Genomic DNA, 27,106 nt, shown 5'->3' with positions numbered 1-27,106 from the left:
TGTATTAAAAATATACAATCTTTGGGGCAAAAAATATACGTAGCATACTTTTAGACACTCTATAAGTGATTTCAAGACCTTGGTTATTGGTAAGGATTTATGACACGAATTCCAAATAAGTTTTACAAGACATGATCTTTTTGAGATGATCGGTTATCTTTGTGGAATATAATCATATTAAAAGGTAAACATTTCTACTACACCCAAAAGGTATAGATTAATACCGGTTGCATTAAAAGTATACCATCTTTGGGTTAAAAAATATAAGTAGCATACTTTTAGACACTCTATAAGTTATTTCAAAACCTTGGTAATTTTAGCTGCAGCCCGTTGGTTTTTCCCACAAAAATACTCAGTGGTGGTGGTTTTTTTTTTCATCATCCTGGGGTCACAACTCTGCTGGTTAGGAGAAGGGACCACAAACTTTGCCCGTATGCTATTTGAGCATCTTAAGCAGTCCAGTTTATCCCGTCTTAGTTGCTTTGACCTTTTTTTCTCGTTTCCTTTTATATATTTTTTTGCTTCAAGTTTTCATGAAAATCCGTAACGGTCGGCGGAAGTTGAGCAAATGACATTGGCTATGATGCTTACTACGTGCTGCCGACAATTCAGTTTGCAACAAGCGAGTCCATGGTCCGAGTTACTACTGTACCTTGCGATGCGGTAAAAGTTTGATTCAGGGACTTCATCAATTCACTTTGACTTTGACTTGGCCTAGACGAAAAACACACACACACACACACACGCTCAATTCTACTTCTTGCCTCTACTTTGGCTTAATCGCACATAAGCGGTGAGTTTTTTGTGTACTTAAGAAACCACTTAAGAAGTCGTTAAATAATCAATGAATAAAGATTCTTGCCGCCTTTCTTGTCTTTTCGCGATGTTTCCTCCGACGCCGACGCATAAATTGTCATAAATAAATGAGCACGTCGTGGCAGCAAAGGCTTGCACTCGTCCTTGTGCGTCGTCCTGGTTCCACATCCACATCCACATCCACATCCACCTCCACAACCTTTCTGATGATTCCTAGAATGTCGGGGGAAAAGCACAATCGGTTTTGAATCAATGTGAGACAGTCGTTGGACAATACATCGCTGGAAACTTTTCCAGGTTTCCCCAGAAGAGATGGAAATGCCGTCTGAGAAAAACTTTTGAGTTGAAGCTGCGAAAGGTAATTGAGCGGAAACGTGGGCAGAATTAACTGCCTAAGGAGTTTCACACACAAACATAAGTTCGCAGAGGCAAATTGATGCAATATCATTGTCAGTTTAATGAATTTTTAGTTTAAGGTCTCAGAGGTGCATTTTTCAGAGGTGATTTTTCAGTTTAATTTACGGAGTTTACAAGTCTGAATTGTATTTAAACTAAGAAATGTTAAATTTGTTGGTTCATTCTTAGAATACTTTACAATTTGACAATGGGATCCTTATTAATTCTTCTTTCTCCAATAATATCTTAGATCGAAAATTGACATTAAACATTAAGTTAAATTTAGATTTTTGGTGACAAACATAGTTAGTTCCAAAGGTAAACTTTTTGGAAAGGGATAAAACGAAGGAAAATTTATTTGTTGTTTGGTTTGAATGTTGGCGAATTTCCTCCGTTCGTTGGCCATTTTCCATTCTGTATGCAGTGTGCCACTTGTTGTTTTCCCTATCCCATATTTAAATCTTATAAAGCGAGCGTTTTTTTTTTTTTACCGAATTCGCTTTGGTATCTGTTTTCCCGGAGTTTTATTGCATTTGATTGCTGGGTGTTTTTTTTTTCTCTCTTGATTTTCATCATTTCCTTGGTGCTTCTTCGTTATTGACTTTGATTTTACTTTCGGCATTGGCTTTGTGGCTCCTGCACCGCGATTTAACGGCTTTTAGCCAGCAGTCTAACAGTCTAACCGTCGGATGTCAGATAGATGAGCAGTTTGTGGAGTTGGGAGTGGGAGTTCCGGTAGTCGACATTCGACAGCTGTCATGACACCCCACGTACTATATACGTATGTATGTACCTATGTATCTATGGATAGACGTGCCTCTGTGGCTGTCTGCAGAGCAAGTGCCTTAATTTGTGGATTTTGTACAAATGGTTCGGAAGAATTGCTTTAAGTAATTGTTTTCGCCTCCACTCTCTGTGGAAATATTGTGCCATTTTTGGCGTTGGTCCTGCCACGTTCGCTTTCCAGATATTGCCATTGTTGTTGTTGTTCTTGGCCTTCCTGCCCTCTGTTTATGGCATCATTGCGTGCTTTGGACCAGCTTTGGACTCCAGCTCCTCCAGATCGTGCGATTCAATCGAATGCTGCCGACTTGAACCGATTTAAATATGTGCCAGTTCTGGTTGCTTCTTGACTTTGGAAGGTGTGTGTGTGTGTGTGTGCGCTTAAAGCAGACTTGACATCTTGTCGCCAATAAAAAAGAAACGAGCTCAATGGGTTTATAGGCTTTAATAAGACCTGTGTGTGGGCCGGATTCGGAGGGCCACCTCCGCTTTGCAATTTTCATTTTACATATTGCCCTCGGAGTTGTATATTTTCTTTTTTTTTTAGCCTTTGTGTGTTTGTCTAACTACCTGGCTGGCCCCCGCCTGTCTATTGGCGGTGTGGGCGCTGAATGTTGCTCTTAGAATCCAGCAGTCAGTAGTCAGTAGTCAGTAGTCGGCAGTAGTAGCCGCCACCCCGGATAGAATGCCTGGATGTCGGACTGTCTATCCGTGTGCCATTTTCCTCTCTGTTTGCGCACACTACCTTCGTGCCGCGCCTCTCTGGTTTGCACCTTTTGTACGTTTTTAATTTTCCTGTTTTATTTCCGGTTTTACGATTCCCATCTCAAATCTAGATTGCAATAGCGCCGTTCACCCGACGTCGTCGTTTGTCCAACGGCGCTGCCAGCCACGATTCACTGCATCAGCGTTACCCGGGCACGGGCGTGGGCAACGTGTTTAGGCCAACACACTGGCACAAAAGCCTCTTTGGCACGCAGATATCGTTGGATTTTGAAGGGGATTCACGCAGAGCTGGCGATCAAATTGAAGGCTTTGTATCCATTTTTCCAAGTAGCCACAGAAATCAATTGTAAAGGTGTCTAAAAGTATGCAACATTTTATTATAATCCAAATGATAAATAGATTCATTTAAGAAATCACTTGTAAAGGTGTCTAACAGTATGCAACATTATATTCGATTCCAAATGTTAGATTGATTCATTAAAAAATATGTATTCGTATACTTTAATCCGAATGATAGATATTTTTATTAAAAAATAAGACTTTCCTTTGTTTCTTTACATTTCTAAGACTTTCCACAATGCCTCTGCCGCTGCTCTGACCACACAGTTTGAGACTCACACTTCAACATGTTCGGCTGAACGAATCACTACCACAAACCTTATTCAACATGCATCGGTTGACCACCAATGTTTTAGAACCCAAGTGATATCTGTGGCACCCCACCATAACAAACTAAAAGCCATATGCAAAATATTACTTAACCTGAGCCAACTCCGCATACATTAAATGTTGAGCTTTAATTTTAGGTCACTAAAGGACATCCCCATTTGCCACACATACATGATTTGGCAGGTATTCCATTGACGTTAAGAGATAAAGATTACGATACAGATAAAGCCGAACGTGAGACGGCTAACTGGCCAAGTTTTGTGGGGCCGAGCAGTCACCGCCCATATGTACATATGCTCATACAATGTAGTATGCCTGCTTGGCCCGACTGCCTTTGGGAAATATTTGCATAAAAAGGTCACTGGCTCCCAGTGTTTGGGTGAGTCACTGGCCCATTGAGGAAGCAAACCCTATCTGCGATGGGGCGACATTGATGTTGAGGCGTCGAATAGCAAGGACTTGCCAGGTGGCTTTTTACGGTGTGGGGCCAAGCGCAGATTTGGTCAGTCGGGCAAGTTACCGAATCTCTCTGATAAGTTACATTTTAAGTATAAAACGGAACTGACGAATCAGACAACGATTGTCCAGTTTTCTCGATGAGCATCCACAAACCACTCCGGCTATGAACAACAAAAGGCAATTTGCAAAATAGTAGTAGCTGTGGAAAAAGCCTGACGGATGATGGACAGCGACCTGGAGTAGCTAGGATACGAGACGAGAAGAACGGAGGAGGAGGAGGATGTGGCCGGGGTAAACGCATCGCGGAGCGTGAAACAAAGCATTTCCCTGCACTTTCCCAGCTCCGTGGACCGGTTCCTGTTTGCTGTTTGCTGGTTGCCGACGACTGCCAGCGGCTGGCTGCCAAAACAAATAAGTTGTGCAGCACCACCATCAGCTCAGCAGAGCACGAAGTTGGGTCCTAGTCCTAGTCGAAGTCAAAGTCGAAGTCCAAGACCAAGCCGCTGCTGCTGCCAGGCAGATTTCCAGATAAAAAGATTGACAGCGTTGATAGCCGAAATAATTAATTGAATGAAACTGCTACAACAAATGCCTTTAATTAGTGTCGGGTTTCCTCTCGGTTTTTGCTTCTCGATTAACGCTCCTGTCCTATCCCAAACCAACCCAACCCATCCTCCAACTCACCCATTCCTTCCTCTTTCCTGTTTTGAGGGTTTTTTTTCCGGGTTTTGGAAATGAAAAAGCGAAGGGAGATACTAATTTTAAATGTTTCTCTGATTCAGTAAAGTGACTATTCAGTCATCCATCGATGAATCGCAGCGCTGGCGATGAAACAATTTCCTCACACTAGGCCAGAGGTCTCGCCGGATTTTATGAATCTGGGAATCCGGGGAACCAGGACCCAGTCGTATTGCCGAAGTGAGAGATATCAGTAGCCCCCTATTGATGGCAAGGTTGGTTACCGTTCTCGGCGCTCTGTCGCGCATTTCCATGAAAATTATTCAAGTAGAAGGATATATGATAATTTCCGTCGGAAGTGTAATCAAAAATCGCTTAGACAAGAGCTCCTTCCTCTCCGCACCGCGCAGGCACACAAGCACCATGCATGCATATAGTCGGAAAGAAGTACTGTGTGTGAACGGAGTGACGAATTCGCTGGGGGAGTATGCGTAAGGAGACCACCATGTAGCCTCGCCAAATCTGATGATATAGTCCAATCTGATTTGCTCATCATTTGAGCAGTGCCACTGAAATTAACCCAAGTGATTGAAAGGTGTCTAAAAGTATGCAATGAAAATTAAATGTAGTTATATTAACGCACTTGCAAACTAGCTTTAACTCTTAAGATGCTTATATGTAGCCCTCACAAATCTGATGATATAGTCCCATCTAATTTGCTTATAATTTTTGAGCAGTGCCTCTAAAATCAACTCAAGTGATTGAAAGGTGTCTAAAAGTATGCAATGAAAAATAAATGTAGTTATATTAACGCACTTGCAAACTAGCTTTAACTCTTAAGATGCGTAAGGAAACTATTATATGTAGCCCTCACAAATCTGATATAGTCCCATCTGAAAAATCTACTCAATTTATAGAAAGGTGTCTTAAAGTATGCACTGAAAAACAAATGTACTTATAATAACGTCCTTGCAAATATGCTATAACTATTAAGATACGTATGGAGACTATTATATGTAGCCCTCGAAAATCTGATGATATAGTCCCATCTCATTTGCTTATAATTTTTGAGCAGTGCCATTAAAATCAACTCAAGTGATTGAAAGGTGTCTAAAAGTATGCAATGAAAAATTAAATGTCGTTATATGAACGCACGTGCATACTTTTTCCCTCCTTGAACTTTTCAGAAGTGGTTTTTGACTCAGGATAGACTGCGCTGGAAAAACTCTAAAATTGTAGACCAATTTTTCTGTTTATTTACGGTGCCACTCACCCAAGCGATAACTGCTGATATACCTGGTACAATGTGGCTAATGCCGACCGCTCGGTTCACCTTTTCGTCAGCTTCTCTGGGCATTCAGCACACAGGCAATCGAGGGCGGCAAATGTGGCAATCGAGTGTGTTTTCAATTGACTTGTATGCGACAATGCCATTTGGGCCATATCGTCGAATACTGGTATTTGCATTGTGTGTGCTCTGTTTTGAGCCCTCTTCTTTTTGCTCGGCTGCAGTTTGTTTTTACGAATAATCCGCTTTTGCCGGGCCTTCTGATCCTAGTCAGCTTTTGTCCGCTTTCACACCAACTCTTTGTTTTCCGGTTTTCCTTTTTCCTTTTTTTTTTTTTTTTGGTTTCATTTTCCCTTTCACTTGGTCCAAACGGCCGAAAAACCAAAAGATTTTAATGCCATAAATTCATATTCCCATCATTCAATTGACAAATGGCCATATGTGGCCAGTGACATGGTTTCTTCTCCTTCTCCTCGTCCAATTGGTGGCGATGCCTCCTCACATCCTCCAGTCCTCCAATCCTCCCATCCGATCAGGCTTTTTGGTTTTTGTGCTCGATGCCATTGTCATCGATGCTGTTATTGTTGATGCCACTGCTGCTGCAGCAGAATTTTAACAGGATTTGCCATGCATTTTAACTGAATAATTGATAAAATTTTGACACAAAAGTTTATTTAAGTGCAGAGAGATGCGGCATAAACAAACCAAAATAAGCCATAGCATTTGGGTTCTGTAGATCCGACTATGGGATACCCGTTATAGCCCACTGATTGAAATAGATTAACCAACTTTCTGTGCACTATTTTTCAAGGTGGTTTGAAATCGAATGGTTTGGGTGGTTTGGCTGAAAGGCCTTTGAATGTACATATACCCATCAGAACAAAGTGTGGGGGACATATGAAAAGATAAACTGGCCCCGGCCAAATGGGATTGGCCTATAAATTGTTATTAATTAATAAGAGAATAATGCAAACTCGAAATGTTTTGTCCCAATCTCGGCCGTCAGTCAGTCAGACAGACAGTCGGTCGGTCGGTCGGTAAACCAATTAGTCAGTCAGTCATCAGCAAAGCCAGTCGCCAAGCTCGTCCCTTGCGTCCTTTTGGCCCATCATCGTCTGTCGTTGTCGTTGACGCTGTTGCCGTGATGTATGCTATGCTGCACTGCCAGCAAAAATGAAATATACAAAGTGGAATTGAAGTGGAATTATTCATGGGCTCCCTCGCTTTGGCCAGAGTCTGTAGAAAAAGAACGGCAAGGATGCGATTTTCCTACTTCGCGATGACGCCGACCGATTGTAAGCTGTTTGATTTTTTGTGCCCCCTGGCATGTACCGGCTGTGCGGCAGGAAGAGCAACAGGAACCGGAAGGAGGGACCAACGCGCCACGTGATGATGGCGATGATGATGATGGGATGATCCAGATCCAGGACAGCAGCGCATTCAGCTGCCTTTGTCAAAGCGACAACAATAACTTTGAATTCGCATTGAAACAACTGATGGACCAGGTCTATTGACTATATATATAGGTAGCACCATCTAGCATCTATGTGATCACCCTTAAATTTAGTAAATTTGGCTGGTCAAATTCAAAAACTACAAAATTGTATTTTTAAATTTACCAACTCCTTGTAGGTTCTAAAGTTTCCTTTAAAATGACTCATACGACACGTATGCCAGTTAAAATGCAGTCAAAAATAAAAAGTTCTTTGAGTTCTAACCTTGTCAAAATATTAACTCGTTGAAATAATTGCTTAAGTACCTAAATTAAAATAACCTTTTGTTACAACAGTACGTATAAGTGATACAGTTTGACGCCAAAGCGGAGACATTGAAACGCATTTTTCTCAAGAACTTTCTTCTGGTATGCTTGAAATACCTAAATGCGGTTGAAAATATACTCCGAAGGTGCCCCAAAGCTAACTACATGTCAAGGTTAAGCCAAGCTAGCCCGCTGGAATTTGGGAAAATCGAATTAGAACTTCTTCGTGTTCATCGGCCATGACAATAAAACTGCAAACATTGCCCCATCAATTTTGAGTTTTAATCTGCGATGACACTCGCACGACACTTCTAACAAGGGAATGGACTGACGGGGGGGCCTGAAGCTCGCGTTTAGTGGCTGTTAAAGCCAAATAGTTTGGCCAATTAATTTTCCCTCCCACAAAAGAGGGAACAATGAAATGAAACCATTCAATGAATTCAAGTTGTCATATTTATGGCCATGATTTGAAAGGGCGATCACTCTGTTTTTCGGCCAGGAGTGGGGAATGGTGGTGGGTAATGGTAGTGGGTGTCCTGGAGCGGAGTGCAGTGGAGCCTTTTATCGACAGGACACATGCATCGGGATGCGTATGTTTGCCAACAGACACAGACAGACATACGTATACATACATAGCTACATATCCTGGGTGCATTGTCATGCGTGTGTGGCTGCGCACTTATGTCATATGCATGTTTGACTACTTAAAATTCAATTGGCTCTAAAATAAATGATTGCCAAATATGTGCGCTTGGCTGTGTGGCCATGTGGCTGCAGTGCTTGATGTTACCCATGTTGTTGGCACCCATTGTAACTAAGTGTCAATTGTCATGTGTCAAATTGTGGCATACAAATTAGGGTAATCAGAGTACAACAGCATGTTTGATTGCTTGCTTTATTTATGATTGTTTGCACAACTTGGAGCCCAGTCGAGTCGATTCGAGCCTGACGCCGGCCGCAAAATCGTGTATCCGGACGTAGTCCACAGTTGGTAGTCCACAGGTAAACACACACACACACCCATACCCATACCCATTCTACACCCGACTATTTGCTCGGCATTTGTATAAATTGTCATTGACATGAAGGCTCGAGCGACCACCGACCCACAACCCATCGCTATAGCTTTCCTAACTGCCCAATCAACTGGCCAGATTGCTCATTATATCTTTTGGAATTTAATACGTGAGCTGTGGCTTTCATTCAATCCATGATTGGGCCGCCTCTAATTACTTTTAGGGATAGCCTGCATTTAAATGACAACTTAGAACCCCACTTTCATATACTTATGTATGAGAAGGCGGCAGAGGCTCATTATTTTTCCAGCACAAGCATGCTGCTGACAAATTCAAGAGGCAAATCCAGTTGAAAACAAGTTAAGATATTATAAATGCATAAAGGGAAAGGACGGAAACAGGGGGTCCGTCCTCCCCCTTCCTAGAAAAGACAACAACTGTTCCGACCATCCAAAGTCCTAGGATGGTTCTAGGAAACCCGTGCCCTGGTTCCGGAGCACAATTAACATGTGTGTGGGTTGGGGTGGGGTGTTCTCTATACATATGTGCTTTGTGCCGAGGGGGGGATGTGGGTGCGTCGGATGGTCCAACTTAAATTTTAACCAGGACCACCTCCTTGATTGTGTGTATGTAAAGGGAACTACAAAGGTCTTTTGGGCGAGCAGCTGCAAAAAGTGGCCGCAGCTCTTAACAACACACAACGTCGCACACAAGTGCTGGGTGGCTTTTTGTTCACTTTTCTAATGCCTCTCTATATATGCGAATGCAACTAAGGCAGCAGCCGCAAATGAGGACCGCCCTGGCGCCGTGACCTGATCGCCCAAAGCCAGATCTCCAGGGAACAATTGCAGGCTAAACACCCAAAGCTATACCCTTACCCATACCCATTCCCATCCCTGTGCCCCTCTGAATCTCTGAATCTGACCCGAAGCGACCTCCCACTTCCTTTCGCTGCTCCGTCTCCGTCTCAACGGAGCAGCACGATGAGCAGCAGCTGTTGGCAAGGACAATTAGAAGGACCTGAACCCACTGCATGTATATACTTTAGCTGGCTTAAACAAAAGAGGCAGACCAGCAGTTACCGCCCCTGCGAGCGTGCTCCCAATAAAGGCGCAAAAATTATGAACTTTGGCCAAAGATGAACACGCTTTTAATTTATAAATACGCATGGGCATGGGGCAAACAAAGGGCTGAAAGAGATGAACGGGCTCGTGATTGCGGATGGGACGGGGCGCCCCACATAGAGCAGAGACAATTCCATTTGGAACACTCAGAACAAAATATGAAAAGTTTCAAAAAAAATATACTTTCAGTCTTTTCCATTCAAAAAGACATTCATTCAGGTTCAAACATAAATCATTTTTTAAAGTCTGTTAATATTTCAGTTGATTAATAATGAATGTGATTAATTATTATATGTTTTCTGCATGAGAATACCAATAAGACTTTCATATTAAAATAAATAAATACTGAATGTATTTTTTTATAATAAATGATAGTATGTTTTACAAAACTAAAGCAAATATATGTGTTGGAATCTGGTTATTTGGAAGGTAGGTAAGAGCATATTAGGAATTTAATATGTAAATATTTCAGTTGATTAATAATGAATGTGATTAATTATTATATGTCTTCTGCCTGAGAATACCATAAGACTTTTATATTAAATTAAATAAATACTAAATGTATTTTTTTATAATAAATGATAGTATGTTTTACAAAACTAAAGCAAATATATGAGTAAAAAGCTGGTTATTTGAAAGGTAGGTAAGAGCATATTGGGAATTTTTCTAAAAGATTTATAAAATTTTTAGAAATGTTATAGAAATGTATTTCTTTAAAGGACATTTTTTTTCCTACCATCAATAATTAATAAGAACTGATTTCTGGTCAATATTTAAATTATAGGTGGATTATTATTCCGAGTGCATGGAACAGGCGGCTGCTGACAAAAGACTCACACATAACAACACTGAATAATTTACAAATTGTGCCAAAAGTTTAATCAAGCTCTGCGCTTGTGAGCAGGATGAAGGCTGGAAACCAGAGCAGCCATCGAACAGTCCATCGGCTTGGCTCTTCTTCTGGAGATCTCCCAGATCTTCTCGCATAGCAAGATATTACAGGCATCAGAGTAGCAGCAACACGTGGCTCCTGCTGACCACGTGTTGCTTCAAAAAACGTAAACAAACCGTTGACTCCGAGGCCCGAACCACTCGAGTGGTGCCGAGCGAGGACGATTCCCTTGATGGGGATTGGGGACTGGGGGGAACTGGGGTCCTCAGACGTTCTCAGCCAACCGATGTTTGAGTGAAACACGGTCGGCGGCGTTGCTCGGCGAAAGCTCTACGGACACGAATCCGAATCCGAATCCCAGCTATGAACAGCAGCGACTGGCTGCGAAATGCTTGATATTCCGGCAAAACGATTCCGCCGTTCTGTTCTGCCATTCCGATTCCGTCAGTTGTTGTGCTGCCGCGTAAGAGGACGGTACCCGTGCGCGGATTCGTCATATATGGTATATGGCATATGGCATACTGCTCCAATTCCCAAGTTTTTCAAGTTCAGGCGGTTTAAAAAAATTGCTTTCGAGTGCTTTACATAATTTTTTGTCTGTGTTCCTTGTTTTTGCTACATGCTGAGCGTTTTGTTCATGGATGGCAATTGAAATTGTGAAGGTCAGCGCATCGTGTCGTCGCGATCGGACTCTTATTTGAGTGTGTGTCGTAATTCGGCGAAGAGATCAATAGCTGTGAAACAGGTTAAATATCTGTGTTTATCAAGACTTTCAAATCCAACAGTACGTATATGATAATTCGGTTATTCGGCAAAGAGATCAATAGCTGTGAAATAGGTTAAATATCTGTGTTTATCAAAACTTTCAAATCCAACAGTACGTATATGATCTTGATTACGGTAACCACAAAAATGGGCTGATTTGGGCTTCTCTATAAAGATGATCACCTCTTTTTTTATTCAAAACTTATGTCAATCAAGTGTTAAAATTCAGATATTATTTAAAATGTTTAATTTTTTTAAAACAAGTTAAGGATGTTAGGAAAGAAAGATCAGAATGAATCGCTTAGCCAAGTGAGGATCGGTATACAAAGAACACCCTTTCAAAACATATAATGTTTTTATGAAGACTTTGATTTTCGAAACAATTTTGTTAGCTTGAGTACTGAGCCTTGTCTAGTGTATTCAAAGAGGATATATATAGTTTCGTTGGTTAATTTTCTATCCGTGCTATGCCAAAAACACAGCTGGAGCTGTGCCAAGTGCAAAACCCTTCGAAGGGCTTCGGCTCCCATTAGGTTCTTCCCACATGGGTGCGGAAAAGTTAAGGTTTACGGCCTGGCCCTTACGCCACTTACGCATGATTGGAATAAAAATGTCCTGCAGGCGGCAACAAGGACATAACAATATACATGCGAGTACAAGTGTAGCCGCTGCCGCTCCTGCTGCTGCTGTTGCTGCTGCTAAAACGTACGAGCGCCATTAAGTGTGGCAACTACATACAACCACCTTTCGCACAAGACACAACAACATGAAATGGCTGCAAAATATGAAACTGCTGTGCCGGAGTTGGAGTCGGAATACGGAGTATTATGTCCAAAACCACGACGCCGACTGGGACTACGATTCAGTGCGGGTATTAGGGACCGGGTCGTCCCTGGCCAGAAACGTGCCGTGGCACAGCCTGCTCAACCCCACTAGTTGATAGTTGTGGATAGTTGGTAACGCAACCCTTTCCGCCCCGACCGCATATGCATATGGGCCTCCGTCTCCGGTCATGTCTGCGCCCGTGTCTGCCTCCGTCCGTCCGTCCTTGTTGATAACTTAATAGCAGGACAATGCAATATTTTCCATTTACGAGTTCATTTCTATAAACGGATGGGTCGGTCGGGCACCTGACTCCATTCTCGGCATCCAATTGGGCGCTGCCATTCGCTTTAAATTATCCACCATCAAGGGTTTTTCGGACAACTAGTCGTTGCTATTTTGGCACAGGATGGCTAGTTCCCAAAAAGAGAATATCAGCCATGATCTCCGTAGCATAACCATTTCGAATCCTGTCCGCAAAAGCACATTACGTATATTCTTAAACATCCTGCGTACGCACGGCGGGTGCAGTAATTTCCCCATGAATATCACAATGTAAACGGAAAATCTGCAGCCGACATATGCATGGATGTGACACAAGTCGCAATAAAAACGTGTGGCAGCAGCATCACCATCAGCAGCCAAGGGAAAACCAGGAGAAAAATAAAAAGGAGATGTAGTAACCAAATTAAGAGAGGGCAAGGCAACTGTATGGGCAACTTTATAACGTGCCGCACGTGATGCTTGTGCCCAGCGGAGTTCACATTGCACTTGGTCCTTGGCCAGTCCTCACCCGAAAGTCTCCCGATCCTGATTCCGTTTGCGTGCGTGCTATGTACTATATAACCCACTGCCTGTCTGCAGATACTAAATCACCTTCAGCTCCCTTGAACAATTCTCGGAGCACGATCCTTGGCCTTCATCCGGCTGGGAATCTGGTCGAATTTCCAGATTACTGGCTACACCCAAAGAAATAAATACCTCGCAATAATGAAACCATTTTAAAAGCTTAAAAGATTATTGTAATAAGTTAATTGCACGAAAAAATTTAAATGATAATGGGGATGCCACACAAATCATCAGGGTTTTGAAATATCTTAACATTGTCATTTGTAGGGGTCTAAAAGTATGCAGTAAGTCTTTCAGATTGAATTCATTGTACTACTTCTGAGTTCAAAAATATAGTGTTGCATACTTTTATCCATACAACATGACATTTAAAAGTGCTTATGATACCATGGCAAATAGTGTGTATAGTACGAACATGTACTATAAATAAGCAAATGCTCCGTCTCTTTCAAAGCAAATAGTGCAAAAAAGAAAAAAAACATTTAGACTGTGAAAATTGAACACGCTTAACCCACTTTTAATACCAAAAATTCTTCTCATTAAAAAAAAAAAGCACAGTATAACAGATATCATCTAACGAAAAAGAAAAAAACATTTTGGCTGTGAAAATTTAACTCGTTTCAACATACTTTTAATACCAAAAATCCTTCTCATTAAAAATAATAAGCACAGCATAACAGATATCATCTAATAGGAAAAGCATCTAGCACAAATAGAAGGAAAAAACATATTGACTGTGAAAATTGAACTCGATTCAACATACTGTTAGTACCAAAAATCATTCTCATTAAAAATAATAAGCACAGCATAACAGATATCATCTAATAGGAAAGGTATCTATTAAAAAAAAGTAGACAAAATGGCATTTTTGCTGTGGATACTACACTGGTTTCAATTACCTTTAATGCCGAAAATTCATGATTTTGTTTTAAATAAAACAATTTTTTTGGGTGTAAATCTGGGATTGTGTCTGCATTGGGCCTAGACTAGAAGCATTCCAAAATAAATAATAAAATGGGACTGTGGAAGTTTTTCCTGTTAATTGCTTAGCAGCTGGGACTTTGCTATTTACTCCAATGATGGAGCTGAATTGAAAACATTTAATTCCTCTATGGCTGTGTTAACCCTTTCTTTTTTATACATTTAGTGGAAAAACCCTAAGCATTCCCTTTTGTTGCTCCCTGCGCTTGCTAGTTGGCAATTTAAATTAATTCCTTTATACTGAACGAATATTCCCATTGGTCGCCCCCTTTTACGATTTTTTGTATTTGCTCTATGAGTTCGGTCCGCAAATTCCACACCTCAGATACTGTATTTTAATTCTGATATTGAGCAGTTTAAGTAGTATTGTGCAGATCTCAAATCCTTAACTTAAATTACGCCAATTATACGCGGAGTAACCCTCCCTGCCCACAGTTCACTGTTCTATGCTCTTCGTCACTTCGAATGCACTAAAATGGTGCGTAAACAATTGAAGTAATTGCCGACGCGAACTGTATAAACATTATGATAAATATAAACAAAAATTGGCCCATGGTCATGGACCAAAGAGAACGTGTAGTCAGGAACGACAAACAAACTCATAGTAGGTAAGCTTACGAGCCGAAACCACGAGATGAGGTGACCAGAAAAGAATAGATCGTAAAAAATATTTACGGGCAATTACTCAGTATGGTTCACCATGTGGAAACTATTCAACATTTGAATTTTGAATTTCGAAAAGCCTTCGCTAAAGAGTGAACCAGCATTCAAACATTTATACCAACCGGCCGCGTACTTACGAAGTGAATAAATATAAATATAAGCTGGCGAAACAGAAATTATCTATACATTTATTTATACATTTTTATTGAGAGCGCACAAAATGTATTTCATAACTCATGCTGATTGGTTCTTAAGATGGTGATATGGGGCGACGTGTCTCGATCCTAATTATAGACACCAAAATAGTATACAAATCGAGAGATCAACACTGATATACGTAAGCTTTAAAGCGCCAAGGGAAACATTAAAACAACAGACACATTCAACTAATTACCTTTGACATCAGATTGGCTGGAAAATAATTTACTTGCTATTCTAGAATTACTTATTTATTTATTTATGAGCCTTATGAGCAAAAAGTCTATAATTTATTCATTTATGACTTTTTATTTTATTTATTATGATTTCTTTTGACAGAATGGTTTAATAAATACTCCCTTACCCACCACCCTGTCGTTATTTTCACAACTCATGCATGTAAATGTCCCGCCCACTCTGCTCCCACTTAGCATACATATATATATATATATAAATATATATATTCGCATTCCCATTCACATCCACATTCACCTGCAGTCTGCAGTTCGCAGTTCGCAAAATGTACGTAGTTGCAGTAGCTACAGTTGCAGTTGCTGCAGGCATGCATAATTGAAGAGCCGCACGTGTGAAGTCGCCAACAGCTGACGCAACTAAAGTCATCAACTGGCGCATTTGTAGTTCCAGTTGCAATTGGAGTTGCAACTGCATGTGGACCAGGAGCTGGATGCTTCCAGTGAAGGCTAACTGCCACAGCCTGCTGCATATTTTAATTCCACCGGTTTGGCAGACCATTCGGCAAACGAGGATTCTATAAAGCAGCCCTTGCAGACAGGGCTTTATGGCTACAAGGCTATGCAGTCTATACAGAAACATATGCGCTTCACTATACATATACATAATAACCGCAAACTAATAGATTTCAGTGATGCATAAATTTAAAACAATTGAATGGGTGTGTGCTTTCGATTAAAAAAAAAACCAACCAAAGGTGTCCAAAAGAATGCAATTACAATTTTTTTCAATCCAGAAGCCATATCGGAAAAACCTTACTTTCACTGCATTCTTTTTGGACTCTTAAATGTGATTTCAAATCCCCTTAAATATGTATAAAGATTTAATAAAAATAAACCTATCCAAAATATTTAAAAGACTGGAGAACCTATGAATTCATTACAAATTCATTACAATGAAAAACTTTTGTTTGTAATGCATACTTTTAGACACCTTTAAAAATGATTTCTATCTGTATTACTGCAGATTTATTTGAGCCACAAGATTCACATACATTATTATAATTATATCAACACAGGTTAAATACAAAAAAAACCTATAATAAGAGAGCAAGCCATAGTTAAATTTCAATCCAGAAAACCAATGGATTCGTTTCGAATGACCAAATTATATGTACTGCATACTTTTACACACCTTTAAAAGAGATTTTAGCAAAGTGAAGCGTAACCACGACTTTACATATTTAATTGCACTTTCCTTTTGCAGGATATTTGAACACTAGACAGCCATGAGCGTCAACCCATGCTGCCACTAGCTGCAGTGCAGCAGCTCAGCAATGTTGGCTGCTGGCAGCAGTGAGATCAGTGACTTTGGGCCAAACTCGCAGCGATTATCAGTTGGCACCACGCCGAAGCGAGCGCACAAGGCCAGCAGCCACCGACCTGGTACCGGTTCTGGTTCCAGTTCTGGCCCTGGCCCAATGAAAACTGGTAGCACCAGCGGACCAAGCGGCAACGGAAACAGCAGTGGAGCTGGCTCAAAGGGAGGAAGTGGAGCAGCACGAGGAGGAGGAGGTGCCATGACTGCCACCACTGTGACAGCGACGACAGGCAAAGCCACGGTCAGCCATGGCCATGGTCATGGTCATGGTCATGGCCACGCTAGAGGGGGTCGCAATGCCCCAGTTGGACGCTCCAATGTGGACGGATTCGTTGGTGGTATCGAGACGTACTTGGGCCTCATCGGATGGCGAAAAAAGTGCCTGTACACTCTGCTCCTGCTGCTGATGCTGCTCATCATCACGAATCTCGTGCTCACCCTCTGGATACTCAAAGTGATGGAGTTCTCAACGGTAATTACATGCCAGATCTCTTTCTCTCTCTCTCTGTGGGACATTGAACCCCCAACTACTACTCAACTACCAACCAACCTCTAACCCCTTTTTAGGAGGGCATGGGTCAACTGAAAATCGTACCCGGTGGCATACAGCTGTCGGGACAAGCGATAATTATGGACATGCTGCGCGCCTCGACAATCCGTTCGCGGCACGGACAACCCATCTCCATAGGTGAGTGAGTGTGAATTGCGTTCCCGTGGAACGCCTCTGGCCTTATCGAGCGATTAGGTGCGAACAAACACAGGCAACCCCCCTTTCAGTGCGACCCCCACGCCTGTGCCGCCTATTAATATTCATTTCATACATTTTTACTGCCCGCGTTCCCCTCCAACATTGCACATTAGGTTGGTTAGATCGTGGTCACGCCATGATGAGCTATCGCTTAGGATTTGGGGTGGACTGTCACAGTTGAACTTCCTATGCAAATGTCAAAGTCATGGACACCTCCACTCCCACCTCCTCCTGCCTCCGATGACTGGCCATTCAGCCATACAACTCGTACACCCCATCCATCCATCCAGCGCATGTTTAATGAACTGCGCTGCCGGCCGCTATTATGCAGCCTCCGAGGAGCATCGGCAGGCCCATTTGTTTTCCTGTGCTCGAGGGCAAGTGCGCCGAGCTTAAACATTCATGGCAGGCTCATAGGAGGTGTGGTGTAGGTAGGATACATGGGGCAGGTGCAAATGGGGTACGACGACGACGACGACAAATGTGTGCCGGTGCCAGTCAAGACATAAATCAACAGATATCAAGCAAGTTCAGCACGGCAATGGCAAAGACGCTAAGCGTCGCTAAATGAGATCGGGGCTGTTGCTCCTCCAGCACCTTGAGAACATCTTGAACAGCGGCCAAGATGTACAATTACAGATAAACCATATGAAAGCACGGCCAGAAGAAGACTGATGCGATTTCCAAGGGACCTTCGTCCATGTGTCGACAGGAAAGTGCTACCAAAAAGCAGAACCACCAGCAGCAGTGGAGCATTTCCCTTAGCGATAAGCAAGAACCGCAGATACGTGCTCGGAAGTGGCTGGTGGGGGGTGCTGTTCCTGCTGCAGATGGTTCGGACGGATACGGATCCTGACTGAGAGGGAGACTCACACCCACCCACCAGGTGGCTGTCAGCGATGGCTGATAGTTGATAGTTGATAGCCAAGAGCGATGGCTATGCTCGACCGCGACGGACCTGCGACAATGGTATAGGGAATAGGGGAGCTGAGATTCGATTTCCGTTTCCGGCGTCTTGTTACGTGCTATCTTAACCAGGTGACCATCCCTCATCTGCATGCATGTGTGTGTGTGGTGCGGCTGTTTAGCGATGTGTGTTTACTTATTTATATTGCAATTACTGCTTAAATTATCCGCATTTGTCATACAAACACTCGGTTTAATTTTCCCCTGCCCTTATCATACACAATCCCTCGTATATATCTCGATATCTATCTCATCTTTTGTGGCATCTCTGTTTCTGTTTCTGTTTCTATTTCCTTGTGCTCCATTCCTTGTCGCGACTCCACAACTTTACGACTCCATCAACAGAATCATCACGTAATTTTTCAATCAATACACGTGACCCGAATGGCATGATTGAGAATCATTTATTTCTGGGACACGATAAGTTCGAGTGCCTGTCCGCTGGATTTCGCATCAACGACACCAACGGACGCAGCCTGTTCTCCGTGAACCGCAATGAAGTCACCATCGGAGCCCATTCACTGCGGATCGACGGCGAGGGCGGGGCCGTCTTCCGGGAATCCGTGCAGACTCCCCATGTCCGCGCCGAACCCGGCCGGGAGCTGAGGTGAGTAGCAGCCAATCCCAATCCGATCTACGGAGTTCTTGTGCTTGGCCAGGGCCAATTAAAGTAAAAGAAATCGAAAGCCATGTCGACCGGTGTTGAAATTCAATGACTGCAATAAATTTGCAGGAATTCGCCGTAGCATGTGGGCAGCAGCATCCATGCCGCGTGGGGAATTCTGTGGCATATTAGTCCGTTCTTGGGTTTGGGGGGAAATCTGAGAAATAAAAAATTAAAAGCAAACACTCGGCCCCATGCATTGGTGTTCGTTGGCCTCTGTCAACGTCACCTTTGCGGTAACGAAAACAACACAACACGCCCCACACATCGTCATAGGACAGGTGGTGATGCACTGCACCTGCACCTCCCACCTACCCACTAGGTGTCGGTATTCAGCTCACTGAGCTCACCTGGGGGGAAGCAAAAATATTTATACACATTTGTCAGAAATGTACACAAACGGTGGCAGTGAATTAAAAAGCGCTAAAGGGGCCAGACTTTTTTTTTTTTTTTACCCCGTTTGGCTAACGCCGGAATCGGACTGGGATTGGGCTAAAATGGGGCTGGAAAGGCAGTCGCTGCATTATGCCACCATACACATATCCCTATCCCAAGCCCATGCCATCCATCCATCCATCGCGTGGATGCCTGTGTACACATGAACCATTAACAGGATCGGCGGCTTGTAATAACATTTTCATTGACAAATTTGGTGATAGCTGCCTGTTGGTTCATGAAAATTACAAATTGTCTGCCGCCAGATACACAGATACACAGGCGCAAATATTTCAGTTGACGACAACACAGTACGGGTAGCTGATGTCAACGCAAAGTCATATCAGCAATTCAAATTGAAATTGCAATGTTTTTAAGGCAACACTCATGCATTCCCCGGCCGCAATTGAGCGACTTTCCGTTTCATTAGGCAGACGTTCTCCGGTCATCCAGTGAATCCTCCACTGTTCCACTGCGAACTGTTCCCCCATTCACTAACCAAGGTGCCGCTGCGCTACTGATTTAATTACAGACTCGAATCGCCCACCCGCCAATTGGAGATGACGGCGGCCAAGGACATCAATTTGCAATCGCGTGCAGGAGGCATAGAAGTCGTGGCCCTGGAAGATGTGAAGTTCCGAGCCCTTGATGGGAGCGTAAGTATGATTAAAGGCTAGATCCTGGCCATGTGGTTAGATCTGAGTCTCTAGTATGTAGATTGGAGTAGAATTATAGTACATAGTCGCCAAATCACACTCTTTTGTCCTCCGTGCTCTTGCCCTTCTCCAATGCAATCCGAACAGCTGCGACTGGAGTCCTCGAAGATACTGATGCCCAACCTGCGGACGGCCCAGCCGCCCATCCTGGGCACTGCCCAGAGTAGGGATCACATGCACCGCGTCTTCCAGCTCTGCGCCTGCTCCAACGGCAAGCTCTTTCTGGCGGCACCGCACTCGATATGTGCCGGCGATGATTCCACGGTTTGCAGATGATTGCACGACGGCTCGCGCTGGCAGTCCACATCCACGTCCACGTCCGGATTCGGATCGAATTCTGGTTAAAGAGAGCTGCGTCTCCGGGATCCGGACAGTCTGCCTGGTATGCAAGTATGCGGTTCATGGATTCACCAAGGAGCAGATCACAACTATGTATATCTGTAAGCACAGACATTACCCATACGCACACCTACATGTTGAACTATTCATATGCTAAATGTAACATAGAACGGTATACCGTATACCTAATTAGTGGAAAACACTTACACAAAAATATGACTACTGATTACTGATTATCGATTGCTGATCACCCATGCGTACGCGAATATCCTGCGTCCAGAATCGTTCATACCCACTCTCGAGGGAATTAGGAAATTGTACCCAAACTCGAAGGACAAAATCAAGAGCTTCTTAGACACTTGGATGTTGTGTACTAGTATAACAAAAGGCAATTCGGAGACATAGGCATTTCCCCAAATAGACATATACTATATCACCAAAGTAATTACTAAAGGAGTAAATACATATATAGGCAAATATAAAACCATAGTTAAACTTAGGATGCCGTCAGCGAAGAAACCCATATCCGTATTAACGTTAATTGAGGCCTAAGATTTTTTGAACTTATTTGGTTTCAGACACCCAGTTTTCTTTTTTCTAAAATAATATAACAAGAACCATTTTTGACACAGTTCGCCTTATATGTATAACGCGATTTCCTTCTGTTATCAAAGCTTTAGGCACAAATTAAGTATTTCTAATAGCTTTTAATTTTAATTATTAATTCTTCTTACTGTTATTATTAATTAATGAATTAATACAATGATACAATTTACGAGGATTATTTTGAGTATAGATTTCAGATGATTTATGAATAAAATATCCGACCCCTTTCCATAAAGCAGTCCAGAGATATTGTACATAAGACTGTCTAATTCATAGAACTCAAATACTGCATTATAGCATCACACTGCAAAACAAATACAAATTGAATAGGACGTACTCGTAAATGTATTCATGTAGATAATCTCGAAACGACTAATGAAATTTAGAAAATGTTTGTACGATAACTACGAACAGAATCAGAATATCCAAAATCCGAAGCAGCATGCTGGCATTAAACACAATACGAAGACAATGAAATATCATCCAATGAATCGCAAGAGCTATTTATACCTATACCTACATGTGTAATATCACAGATACAAATATTAAAACCAATACGAATATGAGTATAAATATGAATACGAAAATAAATATGGGTTATGGAGTTTGAACATGGCTATGGATATAAATATGAATAGAGTTGAATATGAAATTGCCGTTGAATTTATCAAGTGTGAGAGCACTGGATATATAGATAAATATATAAATAAATAAATAAATGTATATGTATCTGTATCTGTATGTATGTACACCTAATGCAAATGCTTTTAAAGGGACAGTATGTTTAATTTGTTGTTGATTTTTTTGTTAGCACTATTAGGAAACATAATGTTTATATAGGAAATACGGAGGAAAAATACGAAATCTTTATATCACATACATATATTGTAATACAGCAACATACTTAAAAAGAGAAATACATGCGTAAACAAGAAACCTATCAACAACTCAATCTAACTAAATCTATTGGATAATAAATTCCAAGAACGTATAGTAAGGCGGGAAAAGTGAAACAACAACTCCTGACCCTGCAATTGGTTGGACATACGGATTTTTAATTCGACGGCTGGGATTGTGCGCACTTTTTCCAGCAAAGCGCTCAAACGAGAACTCAAGCCGAGTGCTCGTTGGTTAACGCCTTCTAGCACCACTTAGATGGAATCGCAGAGTAGAGGAGAGTGTTTCAAGTGCTTTGTGGGTGCGTCTAAGCGAAGGACTCCGCCGCCGAGGATGGCAGAGTGACGATGACAGGACTCCAACTAGCTAGACATGGGCCCTGTACGCCCAGCACAGCCGGCACAAGTGATGTGGTCGTACCCGTGGTCGTGGTCTTGGCTTCGTCCTTACCATCGTTGTCGTCGTCGTTGTGGGAGTTTCCGACGAAACCTACGATGGCACACGACGAATCCTCGGGCGCCTAAATTGAGTTATTCTCTGAGCCAAGGACCGCTGCTTTGAGCCGAAAACGAGCTTGCCAAACGCCGGCAGGAGCTTTGAAGTTTGAAGCGCGGGCTTGTCAATTCAATTTGAAAGCTTCTGGAGCTGCAACTCCACGGACATGAGACTTTGTTCTCAATGCAAGTCCATTGGGGTCAAGCAGACCCTTCTGAAAACTTGCACTGGTTGATAATATGTTAGGATAGGGTAGGATAGAATAAGGGTTCAAGTTCAGTCACTGCTCAATGCTCTGTGTGCTCACTGTTCCCATTTGCCATATCCCATATTCCATATTCCCATTCTATCCCGATCTAGACAAAGGCATACTGTAGCTACTGAAGGGTAGGATGGCACACTTGGCGATATATTTAGTATTCTATTAATATTCTAATAGGCGCTTTTGTACTTTTCCCTCCTCATTGGCACGCTCGACTACCACGACAGCGGTAGTCGCTCTTTTTGTCAACCATCAACCATCCGCCCCGTGGTACGCTTCTCACACATGGCCATGTAATCACATAAAATTTTCTAATTACCACACTAACAAGCACACACATCCTTGCTCTCTCTTGAAACTGTCAGCTAGAAAGTAACTTTCGCGCGAGTCCTCCATTTTGGGCAACCCATTTGCCACCCCTTGCGCGTTTTTAGCCCTGAGCACATGCATAGTTTAAATTTTAATGCATAACTCAACTCGACCTGTCTTAAGCCGCCCTAAAATTTAAATGAAAACACCTTGCGGCGCCATATGTGAGCGGCCATAAATTCAGCAGGCCACTGCCGCCGCCGACTAGTCCCATCCGTTCAACCACCCACCCTCCTTCCCCAAGGACACCTTTTCGAAGGACGAACGCAACAGTTAGTTAGTTAACGATATCTAAAATGGGTGTAAACCCGAGCCAAGCTGACAAATTAAGTATGCATGAAAGTGTAGCATGTACGTACGTACGTTCTCGCCCATACACTTAAGTGCCGTGGGGAGGTGGGTTTTGGGAGAAAGCATTTCTTTTACCTTGCAGTTAATAGGATTTGGCTGGAGAGTGGAATCAAATTAATTGTTTCATTTGTTTATAAAACGCTCAAGTCATTGTTGTTCTTGCAACGCTGTTGACAGCCAAGTGTGCGTGTGTGCACGTTTTCATGGCATTTGGATGGGCGAATGGTGCGAGGAGGTGTATATGGTATATATATATGGATGTTTGGGTGTACGGATCTTTAGGTGCATGCCTTAACTGACGTTTAAGTGGGCAATTAGGCAAAGCTGTGTAATGTTTTCATCGTTAAGGACGTACGTGGCACAGCCAGCTGAGTGTTCTCCGAACCACCCACCAGAACCACCCCATCAGCAAGGTGTGATTTGGCTTTTGGCCACCTTTTGAGCCCGACTGCTGACCGACTTCGATGTCATAGCCCGAGGCAACCGAGGCAACTCACTCATTCAATCAGCCTGCTGGGCAACTGCTGACCCGCCCAGATAGTGATTTGTGTAGCTGCCCAAGTGGCCAAGCTAGCAGAGACACCTCGTTGTGGGTCAGTCATCAATCCGACAGATTGATCTGGGGTTAACCACGTTGATGGCCTTCTGTCAAGGGGATGAATACCGCCTTCCAAATCCCAAAAGGCACATCTTTGAAGGGCAACTTGAAAAAGTCATATTTCTGGAAACTGGCTGCAACCTCATCCATTTATTAACTTATTAAATTACACACATCCTTGCACAGGTTGTCACGTCACAGAGGGTGGATGGTTAAGTTAATTGCATGCAAACAGACGTAGACGTACTTGGTTGCAACCTGCATCCCTTGGAGCCCTAGGTTTATGGCCCTGCAGAGTGCGTGCAACACTGGGAGAACCAAGAAATAGTTGCTGTCGACATCGGCATCGGCATTTGGGTCTTATCTCTCGCATCTCAGTGCCAGGAACGGGTCCTGTCCCGATCCAAGTCCGAGCAACTAAACGAATTTATGCCGTAATGAATGTCAGTTGCCACACATATCTCCGTGTCTATCTGCGCTTTATGCACAGTTCAGCACTTCTTTCGTTCCGGCTCGAGCCCTGCTATCCGGCTGTGTATCCGGCGGGACCTTGATGTTGTTCATGTGGTTCGTTTTATCCTTATTGCGTTGTGGGCATGCCTTGGTTTGAGGAAATTTAATAGTTATTCAAAGCATTTGGAAGGCATTTGCCCCAGACCGTCGTATATAGTATGCACAATGTACATTGTACATATACAAATTATGCGGATATTCGCGGCCGGCTTATCGGTGAAAGTTTGGAAAAATGATTAGCTGCAACTCCGTCCGGTTGATTCAGGCAGAAAAAAAAAACGAAAAAATCGCTGAAGAAGTCAAGCTGAGCGCTGAGTGTTAAGCTGTTCCAAAAAACCAAACCCAATGCCAAACTAAGTAAATTACGAGCTGTTCACTTTATGCCTAACTGTTTCCCCTTGTGCTAACTCATTTACAATCCCTAAAGTCATGCACTTTCCGCATGGAAGTAACATTCACTTTGATAGGAAGCATTTGAGTTCGATTTCCTTAATAAATATTTTGTGGCAAGTTTTATTGCGGCTTAACTTAGTTACGTGTATGAATGTTAACTCACAGGTTTTATTGATATATACATAAACGTATTATTATTAACATTGAATAATGTAAAGCTGATACTGAAAGAAAGCTAGATGTCAAATAAAATTACTGTGAGGAAGACAGAGAAGGAAAAATTCGAAGCTTTTGCTGCTCTATATCTATACATATGTATGTTGTATCAATCTATATTTCATCAGACTTTATCTTTAGATATCCAAGACCCCAAGGAGAGAGAGTATCCTGAGTTCGGCATGCTGTAGTCCTGACTCGCCTCCTGTCTCTTTTCTCCTCATCGCGCCTTTTTTTACGAGCTGTTACCGGTCTTGCCCGCTATGCGCGGGTGCGTGTTAACAGGCAATTAAATCCGAATTACAATTTGCTCCTTTTTGCAGCCCCATCGGGTACGCCCATGTGTGTGTGTGCGAAGGGTTGTAATCGTAAGTTCCTTTCAGGAGTTAAGCGGCAGGTGTGCCCAGCGCCTGGTGCGATCCGGACACCAGTTACCATCCAGAGTCCCGAGTCCCAATCCCAAATGCCGATAAGGCTGGGCAAAGTTCAAGAAGCCAGTTGGCAGTTGGCTGGTTGATCTGGATTTGGTGCACTGTTCATGGGCCAACTGGATACACGTGCCAATTAAAGATAAATTTTAATTGCCGCCACAGAATGGAGATTTATGGCTTAGGCATTAACCAAGCAAATCGCACTCGTTTATCGGCTGCCTTTAATTGAATTGAACGCACACTTTCATCTAATCGAATTTGGCAAAATGGTTGGGAATAAGCATTTGCGTGAATGTCAGAGGCTCTATAGACCGCAAAAAGTTAGCCCAATTGAATTTGGGTAACTTGAAACGTTCACAACTTAACCGAATGGAATCAAATGTGACTGCTAAAACTAGACTGGTGGTGGTGGAAAAGCAAACAGAGGTACACAAAATGTACGCCAAAAACTTAGCCTGTCAAATAGATTTTATATTCGTCTCGAGTGCACCCGAAAAAACATCGAAAGATGTGGAAACATTTTGAAAAGCAAAGAAATAATATATTTCGCATATTCCGTTTGACAGTTGTAGCATATATGTAGCTTCCCGTTTGTAAAGAATTTATGCAATTATAAGGGCATCAAAAATATGCCATTTGTAACATTTCAAGTTAATAGCTTTCAATCTGTTAAATTTATACAGATTGAAAGCTATTAACTTGAAATTAAGTCTGTATAAAAAACAGAAGAACACTGCTAATAGACTTGCTTAATGATGGTAATCAATATATTTTAATTTATATAGGGTCAGAATGTCCCATACAGAGATACAAAGACACGATCAAACTTATTCTCAGCAAAGGTACATATATTATGGTGAGCGTTCTTAACATAATTTTGGGAAAATAATAAACATTTCAATATAGCTGCCAATGTAGAATTTTTAAAGGTTAAGAAAATACATGCTTTTATAATAGATTACTCACATGATTGCTGATGTTGGATTGCTTACATAGCTTTGCGTCAGTAAGATGATAGGGAATAAAAATTCTTCCATGATATACGGGAACCAACTTCTCGAAGTCAATGAGCACAAATCCGAGAGAAGTTCCAACTCCAGATTTCGATTCGGTTTACGTGCGATGTACATATGTATGTACATAATGCCGGTTGGAGGTAAAACCGGGAGCTTTACTTTTATATGAAATTAATTGCAGGAGTCGCACGTTTAGCTGATTGTTACACTTTCGCTCAAACCTATGGCAATGACTGGTCAAATTTATAGGGAGCCGTCATAAAAAAAGTGGGCCATTTTGTGCCATCAACAATTTACATGCGTAGATATATAAGTCAAAACAAAATTAGCAAAGATCCCATAACTTTTAATACATATTTACCGTCGCTTGTCATTATATAGACAAATTGACTTCCACAGTTCAGATTCCCGGGTCTCAGATCTCCAAGCCAAAAAGAACGGCGTGTATTATGCATTTTCAATGTCGCAGGGCTTTTATTTGTTGGCGTACCATTCAAAACCATTAAAAACTGGGTAATTATGTGCTGCTCTCCACTTTCCCATTAACTTTCTTCAGCCTAAATCGGCATTTCTTTTTTGCTTGTCACTTAATGAAGTTCGATTGGCAAAAGGACGCCAAAAAGTATCGATTCTGT

The 27,106-nt window shown here is 42.3% G+C and overlaps 1 protein-coding gene and 1 long non-coding RNA gene across 7 annotated transcripts; one reads left to right on the top strand and one right to left on the bottom strand.

Annotated features, from left to right (window-relative positions):
* The first annotated feature begins 11,041 nt into the window (after window positions 1–11,041).
* LOC119557568 (delta-sarcoglycan) lies at window positions 11,042–21,877 on the top strand. Of its 6 annotated transcripts, none has more exons than XM_037870362.1 (6): window positions 11,044–11,351; window positions 16,343–16,928; window positions 17,024–17,144; window positions 18,516–18,777; window positions 19,802–19,925; window positions 20,073–21,877. In XM_037870362.1, exons 2-6 carry the CDS (start codon window positions 16,413–16,415, stop codon window positions 20,259–20,261), a joined length of 1,212 nt encoding a protein of 403 aa, XP_037726290.1. In that variant the 5' UTR covers window positions 11,044–11,351; window positions 16,343–16,412; the 3' UTR covers window positions 20,262–21,877. The 6 variants fall into 6 exon arrangements, 4 of the variants coding, with proteins under 4 accessions (XP_037726290.1, XP_037726289.1, XP_037726288.1 ...); XM_037870361.1 differs by having other exon boundaries at window positions 11,045–11,390; XM_037870360.1 differs by having other exon boundaries at window positions 11,045–11,483.
* Window positions 21,878–26,233: 4,356 nt separating this feature from the next.
* Window positions 26,234–27,043, bottom strand: LOC119557569. The gene is made up of 3 exons (XR_005220103.1): window positions 26,833–27,043; window positions 26,422–26,704; window positions 26,234–26,361 (listed from the first exon to the last, which is right to left on the bottom strand). It is a non-coding gene; the product is annotated as an uncharacterized LOC119557569 (long non-coding RNA).
* Between the last annotated feature and the right edge of the window lie 63 nt (window positions 27,044–27,106).

The sequence above is a fragment of the Drosophila subpulchrella genome, chromosome X, assembly GCF_014743375.2.
Source record: "Drosophila subpulchrella strain 33 F10 #4 breed RU33 chromosome X, RU_Dsub_v1.1 Primary Assembly, whole genome shotgun sequence".
NCBI classification, from domain to species: Eukaryota; Metazoa; Arthropoda; class Insecta; order Diptera; family Drosophilidae; genus Drosophila; species Drosophila subpulchrella.
Note: the sequence above shows the minus strand (reverse complement) of the source record. Positions and strands in the feature narration are given on the sequence as shown.

What these genes read in the sequence shown, in the direction of transcription:
- LOC119557568 (XM_037870362.1), top strand. Translation starts at nt 16,413, where the DNA reads ATGTTGGCTGCTGGCAGCAGTGAGATCAGTGACTTTGGGCCAAACTCG. An exon ending in CGGACAACCCATCTCCATAG is followed by an intron (nt 17,145 to 18,515) that starts GTGAGTGAGTGT and finishes CTCCATCAACAG; the next exon opens with AATCATCACGTAATTTTTCA. An exon ending in GAACCCGGCCGGGAGCTGAG is followed by an intron (nt 18,778 to 19,801) that starts GTGAGTAGCAGC and finishes ATTTAATTACAG; the next exon opens with ACTCGAATCGCCCACCCGCC.